This window comes from Priapulus caudatus, unplaced genomic scaffold (assembly GCF_000485595.1).
Source record: "Priapulus caudatus unplaced genomic scaffold, Priapulus_caudatus-5.0.1 Scaffold38, whole genome shotgun sequence".
Taxonomy (NCBI): Eukaryota; Metazoa; Priapulida; class Priapulimorpha; order Priapulimorphida; family Priapulidae; genus Priapulus; species Priapulus caudatus.
Genome location: NW_014577099.1, coordinates 770331 through 779017, shown reverse-complemented (window position 1 = coordinate 779017; position 8687 = coordinate 770331). Strand labels below are relative to the sequence as shown.

Below are 8687 nucleotides of genomic sequence, written 5' to 3'. Positions count from 1 at the left end.
TCTGTCTGTCTGTCTGTCTGTCTCTCTCTCTCTCTCTCTCTCTCTCTCTCTCTCTCTCTCTCTCTCTCTCTCTCTCTCTCCAAGGCAAAGCGTGGAAAATGCAGCGCCCAATGTGCTGTGTGGTGTTGTATTCGAATTTGTTTTTTTCCCACACAGCGACGAGCAATAAACGAACAAATCGTAGATAGGAAAGCACGGTTGCAAGCCTGGGGCGTGGATTTTACATGTGTTATTGTTTGCTATCCCATATACACTGACTAATCCATTGATCGAACTCGAGCGTAAGCTCATGGGTAAGAAATATCATTTCGCATAAATACGGCGAACGCTATATATATATATAAATATATATATGAAAATTGGCATTCCCTCTTGCTTAAATGAAGCCCGTTCGCTACACTCGCTCATCTGAGCGTGATCACTATTTTCGGCACGTGCAAACTTCTAAGGATCCTTTTAAGTTTAGCGTCTTTGTTTCTGTGATTCCGTATTGGAATTCCCTGCTTTCATCCTTGGTAAATAGCAAATTTGCAACCTTTTCCACTGCGATCCGTAGTGTGGATCTACCGATTTGATCCACTTCTCTCTCCGTCTTCGTTATAGTCCCTAGGACTTTTGAAGACTAACATTTATGTGGATAAGGTTACCTGGCGAAGCTTTGGAAGAAGCTCTAATGGCATGCCTTCACACATGCATGGATACGGCTGGAAGGACTAGATTGACAGCTAGTATGATGCGATTTTCACATTCGGTGTGAGCGCCACCCACATGATACATTGCCACTGCTGTCTCTTCTTCTGGGTGCTTTTCGGCAGCGTGTATTTAAGTTCACGAATGTACGTATATCTGTGGAGCATGGAAACGCCGCGCACAACTCTGCGCGCACATGCAGTAGGAACGTGCACGCCCGCGTGTATTTACATGGGTAACACATCGGATAGCTCCGTTTTCTTGTGGCAACACCGCCATCCCGACTCTGCGCAGAAGCAAAGTGAAGCTCTTATGCGGTACCACGGGTTTAATGCCACAGGAAGTCATTCTACTGGCCTGACTTTGATCTTTGACAAAATTGCAGTTGCTCGTTACCTGTAGGGCTTCGCTAATCGCCGTCAGGACAGTAGCAAATGTAGTTTGTATATACCGTATGTAACTGTAAATATAATCATAACGTAGCGTGTATAATAAACAATAAAAAATATCGCAAAAATATGTACAATGTAATACTTGTTCAACGCACATACGGTATCTATATTTTTGGAAATGCAGAAAATGGTACTTTGTAATCTTGATTATTAGAAATATATCCCTAGATTGTGCCTACTTGTTCTAGATGTTACAGCCCCTGTAATGGGTTAGTTTGACCGCGGTCGTGATAGCTTATAAAAATAATTATGAAGACAGAATTTAGGTTGACTTATTTTACTTTACATATGTTATGTTACAATATATCAGTATAGTTATATAGTTTTAGCAATTATATCCTGTTAAAACGCTGAAGATGGCGTTATAAAACTTTTCCCATAAAAATGGGCTTGTACTAGCAGCATATAGCCATCCGCCCCTACTCACTATGTAAGTTTACGACCCCCTTCCATCTAAGAAATAAGCGCATGTGTCGGGCAGCAACCTCTGCTGGCATTCCTGACCCTGGTACCCCAGTAATTTTAATTCTGGACTCAATTCCCTTCCATCATAATAATACTGCTACATTACTGTACGCGTTACATAGGCCTACTGTGAAATATTCAATATTTGCGCGTAATATGTTTACTCGCACTCATAATTATCATTCTAGTAAACTTTTAGCTGAAAGATGTACCGTAGACGTATGTCAAAGTATGTAATAGCAGTCCATAAGGAAAAACGCGATTCAGGTTACGGATTTTCTCAGTACATAGGCCTACCATACGTTTTTTTTTAACTCACTACATACAGAACACAGAATTTGACTACAGACTAATCAATACATTGTATGTACATTATATATTACATGTGTATTATATTACATTATATTACATTATATTAAATATTATATATGTACATTATATAGGCCTATATTGTATTTGTTTTGTTAGTCTGTGTTTGTATTTGTTATTGTATTTGTTTCAATTGTATTTGTTAGTCTGTGAATAATATATATATATATATATATATATATATATATATATTATATATATAACCTATATATCTATAATATTGGCTATCTACATTATTTCTATGGGTGTGACAGTGTAAAAGTTAATGTCTTTCTTCTGCAGAGGGCAGCACAGATCAGTAATGGTCGACAGTTTACAATTTCTTGTCATGTTCGAGGGAACTTATCATAAAATCATATAACAGCAAAGAGCGAATATCATTGTATACGGTCTTTAATAATAGTTATATAAAAGTTAAAATATATAACTCTATAGACGTTAAAACATTTGGTTATTTAAGTTATTGGCAAGGGTGTTACCAAGACTCAGTCAAGAGTCAAGACACCAACCCCATACTTAGTGATACTACTGTACTACTACTAGGCCATAGACGACAGTTCGAGTTGCCTCCCCCTGGCGTACAATATAACGTAAATCGTTTACTAAATAAATGCCCTGCGAACGGATTAAAGTTGGCGAACCTGGCAGTGGCAGTATATAAAGTACACTCATCTTGAAGCTGCTAATTGCTATTTCACCGTGCGTGCTGGGTGGAAATGCTTCCGGGGATAGGTGTATTTGGTACAGGTAAAGTAATGGTATCAAGTTACAAGTAGATTACAAAATTAGTGACTACTAGTACTATTACTAATAGTATTAGTAATAATACTACTAGTATTAGTATTACTGCTATCGCTACTACTGCACAGCAGTAATGAGCAAGTCATGTTTTTGTTGTCCAACTAAACTAACGTGGACTACACTAGTATCGTCAGTTTCTGTAGTCTTGCTATCTTTGAAGACTACTGAATAATCAGTGCATAGCAGGGTCGTAGGCTGAGCAAATTTCTAGGGGGGGGGGGCAACATTTCATGACTCAATTGTGCAGTGATGAGCGACGCCGCGACGGGCGCAGCTTTTGATCGATGTCCATATGGTGATAGGGATGCAGGCTTTCAGATTTGAAAAGTACAGGAGGACTACTAATGACTCCCCTAGGACACCATAGGGGGTCTTTTCACGCTCCATAATCACACCCTTAAGAGGCATGATGGAGAGCTCCACTAAAAAATCACACCCTTAAGAGGCATGATGGAGAGCTCCACTAAAAATCACACCTTTAAAAGGGATGATGGAGAGCTCCTTGAGGGCTCTCCATCATGCCTCTTGGGGTGTGATGATGGAATCATGACCAATCCTCAGTCTAGAGTGAAATCCAAAACGAAAATTGGATGTCATGTCAATCTACTGATTATCATTCATCTTCACCTTCATTCATTCAATGGCTTCGTCAGGATTACATTCTTTTCATCCAACAACCCAACACTAGCACACAGATTAATAAAAGAGTTGATCGGATGTAAAAATAAACTTGTTTTATTTATTCTGATTTCCATCCTTAGAGATTCTAATCCATGACCTGCATATTTCAGCACAAAATATCATCACAATCCATCAACAAACTAGCCAAATTACTTGTACGTAGTAGTCACGTATGTAGCCCCTCCAGCCCTACGACTGTTTCACGTCGGCAGAAAACCACTTCTCGCCACGTATAGTAGAAAACGAGCAGGTAACTTGTGGCTACCGTATAGGTACCTGTATTTGGATGCTGTTGTTTAGTTGTATTTATATATATACATAAACCAGAGGGTAGTAACCAGACCTGTACCTCTGCCATACGTTCAGTTACTTACACACCACAAATTGTTGTGTGTTGCTAACCTTTTTGTACCCCCCTACATTGAGAACTCTGTGGAGCGCTATTTCAACATGATAGACATACTTTTGGTGCGCGATTTCAACCACTTTTATGAGGCGCGATGATGCGCGCACCATGGGACAATTTCGGGTGCGCGGTGGAGCGCGAGCGCGATCGCCCCCCTTAAAAATGAAAGCCTGGGGATGGGTCTGAGACAAGGCATTCACGGATAAGTGACCACAAAAATCTCGTTAGGGTTATTCACGCTTAATAGCTAAGCGAATTTTTTAATTTTGCTCCAAAATCTAGGGGGGCAGCTGCCCCCCTTGTCCCCCACAGGCTATGGCCCTGGTACATAGTAACCAACAGGTGACAGGCTTGCAGTGAACAACAGCGAAAACAAACATACCATGTAATTGTGTGCCTTCAGCCTCGTTTATTCGACAGCCCTCCCCCCATTCTCCTGCCGTAGATCCATGCTCAAATGCATTTATATGCACATGAGTAAGCTGTTGGTTTTATCACTGTTGCACCCCCTAAAGTTAGACCATTCGTAGAACTCATGTTACTACTCAACATGCTACCACATTTACTTTTCAGGCATATTATAACTTTAAACTCGGTCACTGCATGGTGTTAATCCGGTAACATCCAAGATTCAATGTGTTTAATTGTACAAAAGACCTTTAAATAGAGTGTGGAATAGCAGATGTGTAAAATATATGGGTTATTATACATAAATTCTGAACAGAGCATGTAAGCTGTGAAAACCATAGCTGTTAGTCATCAAAGTCAGCAACCCTTTAAAATATTAGTTAATAAATAGGCAACTGAATCATGAATTTACTAGTACTTGGCGACTGGTAAAAAGTCTATTTCTAACCATATGTACATCGACAGTAAATTGTATAGTAAGGAGTGCTATATACTTAGTAAAAAGGAAGTAAGCAGCTAAACAATAGAAGCTCAAATGTTGATAACAAGCAAAACTAAACCCAAATTATGCACTTTAGTGGGTCTCCAGATCGATAATCTAATGTGGCACTATGAAATACAACAATAGCCTACAGCATGTACAATAATGAGTAGAGTTTATGCATAAGAAAAGAGCGTTAACATGATAAGTTTTTGAGCCTTCATCATTGTATCAGTTTACGATTTTACATAATGGTACTTGTTGATAAAACTGTTGTTATATGTAGCACCAAGAAGCAGCTGAAGCTGTTATTAACGATGATGTATGCAATAGCTATGCACGTGAAAACAAACACACCATATACCATAATATCCCACATGTAAGGAATGCATTTCAGAAAAAAATCGTTGCATGAACATTTGTAACTTGAATCGTATCTACCAGAAACCCTTAGTTTGGTATCATGATAATGAAGTTGCCATGTGTGACGCTTATTTTAAAAGCACAAATAATTGAGGACAAATATACAAGCTTGTATTCTTCAGAAGTCGAATATACAAAAGTGTGATTAAAATGTTATACTGCAGAGCCAGGATTATAAATCTTATGTTTCAAAATATATATGTTTAGCTGTAGTCTGAGTACATTTTTAATATGGCATGTATCTGTTTCAGGACCAATAGTGAGGGTTTTAGTGCCAATTCTCAGGAATAATGGATTTCTCGTGGAAGCTGTTTGGGGACGCACTCAGGAAGAGGCGGAGTGCCTTGCAAATGATCTCAATATTCCTTTTTACACAAACAAAGTATGTACTGCTTGCATTGATTTGTTCTGTTTGGAAGAATCGCTCACTCGTTTCTGTGTCCCTAAACAAATGTTACTAAGTAATATCAAGCAGAGTGATGCATGATGAGTTGATGGGGAATCGTAGCTTAAAACAGGGTGGTAATGAATGATCACTATACATTGGGTATTTTTTATTGTGAGCTAAGTATGTCCTGAAACGAATATAGTTTTTTTGCACAATTTTGCTAAAGGTTAGCACTAATACTAGTAATTTCATCAGGTATAATTCCTTGCTAATACTTCTCGTATGCCAATCCATCTTTGATTATATTATTGAAAAAATATCATCTCAGGTTGTCATATCCCGATAGAGAATTCCAGCATGAATTTTTCCCGTTCATCACGAGTATTTTTTCGTTGTCGCCACGGCAGGTCGACGAGGTTCTGCTGCACAAGAACGTCGACCTCGTCTGCATCATGTGTCCGCCGCAGCTGCATGGCCAGATTGCCGTGAAGGCCCTCGGCATCGGCAAGCACGTGCTGTGCGACCGTCCCGCGGGGCTGTGTCAGAGCAGCGTGCTGAAGATGGTCAACGCAGCACAGTACTACCCGTCGTTGATCTCGGTGATGTCGCACGGCCTGCGCTTCCTGCCCGCGTTCATGCAGGCGCGCCGGCTCGTCGAGCAGCACTACATCGGCGAGCTGAACGTCTGCGAGACGCGCATCCACTGCGGGCCGCTCATCGACAACCAGTTTGACTGGATGTGCGACGAGCACATGGGCGGCGGCGTCCTCGGCATTCTCGGCAGCCACGTCGTCGACATCCTCTACTATCTGACGGGACAGAAGGCGATGCTGCTCAACGGCATGGTGAAGACGTACAACAAGCAGTCGCGGCGCATCTCGGGCATACGCAGCATCACCAGCGACGACTTCTGCACGTTTCAGATGGAATTGGACAGGGGCGCGTCGGCGACGGTGACGCTCAATAACCACATACCCGGGCAGTTCTTTCAGGAGATTCTCATCTGCGGTACGAGGGGCAGACTGACGCTGCGCGGCTCGGACCTCTATGGACAGAAGCTGTCGCAGAACAAAGAGGAGCTTCTTTACAGAGACATTGATGATCTGGCTCGTTCGACTTCTTCTTTGGAAGTCACGGGCACACACCTACCGAAGCCATACCTACGAGGATTGTTTAAACTTATTACTGCGCTAAAGGGGGCATTTGCTGCTATAGAAGACAAACACAGCTGGGTAAAAGAGCCTGTTGCTATGGCAGCTACGTTTGAAGATGGCTTGTACACACAAGCAGTACTCGACGCTGTTAAAGAATCAAGCAAGAAGAAAGAGTGGGTAAAAGTTCAGGTCATCACAGAGCCACCCAACCCTCACCCTCACCTGTCGCCGCCTGGCCGTCGCACTGGAACCATGAGCTACGTGTACTGAATGATGTTGCTTGGCATTTCACTCATTCCAGTTTTTTAAAGAATCTTTCTCCCGTCAGATGTGTATATAGTAATTGTAATGTAGAGTGTCATAAAAGTCATATAATCTTTGTTATAGGTCAGCTGGAAGTTTAACTGCTAATATTCATCATAGAGAATTGACACCTGTACTTGACCATACACAATATTATATATAACATAAATCAGTGAATACCGAATACAATAGTTGATATCTGTGGCTTCCAGTATAATACGATTTAGTTTAAAATATTTTTGTATAGTTACATTTTATTTTACAAACAATTGTTAATATCATTTTCAAATTGGATTGTAACTACTATTGGTAAAAGTGATGCACCATTGTGTTATTGTATGTATACATATTAATTAATAACCTGAAATTAATGTATCATATGCTCAATATCCACGTTGTTTGTGTTTGGTGAACACCAGACCGGATTATCACACAGGATTTTCTTTACGTATGTTTTGTTATTCCTCTGTCTCTGCCGCATGCAGCAGTACAATATGATTATTGTGCACAAAATTAAGAAAACAATGGACCTGGATAACGTTATTTCCATCTACGTCATTTAGTTTCTCCCAATCACTTCTACACAATGATTGTTTAATTTTTTATTAGTTAATTTGATAAAAAGAATATTATTAATTAAATAATTTTTTGCACAAAAATTATAAAACCACTATACATATAACAACAATCAGGAATAAACATACTACAGTAGTATATTATGATATGGTATATTATAGTATATTCTATACGTCCAGGGTTGTATAATATTAGGATTAAACGGAAACAAATTCAGTCCTATCCGATACAATAAATATACATGCATGATCATGTTGACTTGGAAAGGACGATGACGATGATAATAATGACAACATATATTATGCAGTCGTTTATTGATGTTATATTTCAGCAATATACACTCCATACTGGATTTCATTTGAGGTACCTTAGCTATAACTATAATAAAAATTAGTAAAGGTGGTAAAGGTAAAAGTTAATGGAATAATTTTCGTCCCCGCCATATTGGCCCCAAACGAGGCTTTTTGTGCATAGCAATGTAAACATTGAAGTTTGGAAGGTATTTTGGCAGTTATATGCGATAAAATGGCTCAGAGCTATTTACCAGGTATATATGTCCAATAATTTATGTTTATCGGAAGTATAACTACATCTATTTTGTTGGAAGCTAATAAGTTCGTCATATTTTTCGTGAATGCAAACATGGCTGCTGGTTTGGGGCCCTCACAATCACTGAACATGTATACCAAATACTAAAACGCAACATTACCAGCTGGTAGGCTGACCGGTCTCTCGGTTGTAGGCTGTAATCAATCAGGTTATCATTATGTACCACAACGGAAGACTATTCTTGATTTTCTAATGGATTCTAACGAAGAAGGAGATCACCTAATGTTGATCAAGTTGACAGATCAACACGGCAGTTTGAAGTATAAAAGGCTTTGTAATTCCAGAGACGCGCGTACATCGAAGGTGAACTAGATTCATTCCGACATTCGTACAAATTGAAACTACAATATCATTTTTACACGGGCATGATGATGATACACATTGTAAAAAGGTTATAATCACAGGCACTTGGAACGTCTCAATAACAAAATAATGGTAAATAAACTCGAAATGTATTTACTACCAAAGTCTTAATGAAGGT

The 8687-nt window shown here is 39.6% G+C and overlaps 3 protein-coding genes across 4 annotated transcripts in view; all 3 read left to right on the top strand.

Annotated features, from left to right (window-relative positions):
* LOC106819015 (alcohol dehydrogenase class-3-like) overlaps positions 1-2278 on the top strand; it is a 55176-nt gene extending 52898 nt beyond the window's left edge. Inside the window, exon 9 of the mRNA XM_014823678.1 lies at positions 2259-2278. Within this exon, the coding sequence (XP_014679164.1) occupies positions 2259-2278 (20 nt within the window). The remainder of the gene's footprint in view (positions 1-2258) is intronic.
* Positions 2266-7564, top strand: LOC106819120 (glucose-fructose oxidoreductase domain-containing protein 2-like). 2 transcript variants are annotated; one of them, XM_014823791.1, is made up of 3 exons: positions 2266-2358; positions 5428-5558; positions 5972-7564. In XM_014823791.1, exon 3 carries the CDS (start codon positions 6017-6019, stop codon positions 6986-6988), a length of 972 nt encoding a protein of 323 aa, XP_014679277.1. In that variant the 5' UTR covers positions 2266-2358; positions 5428-5558; positions 5972-6016; the 3' UTR covers positions 6989-7564. The 2 variants fall into 2 exon arrangements, with proteins under 2 accessions (XP_014679277.1, XP_014679272.1); XM_014823786.1 differs by having other exon boundaries at positions 2266-2723.
* Positions 7565-8157: 593 nt separating this feature from the next.
* LOC106819004 overlaps positions 8158-8687 on the top strand; it is a 27765-nt gene continuing 27235 nt past the window's right edge. Inside the window, exon 1 of the mRNA XM_014823668.1 lies at positions 8158-8466. The gene's annotated coding sequence lies outside the window, so the exon portion shown is untranslated. The remainder of the gene's footprint in view (positions 8467-8687) is intronic.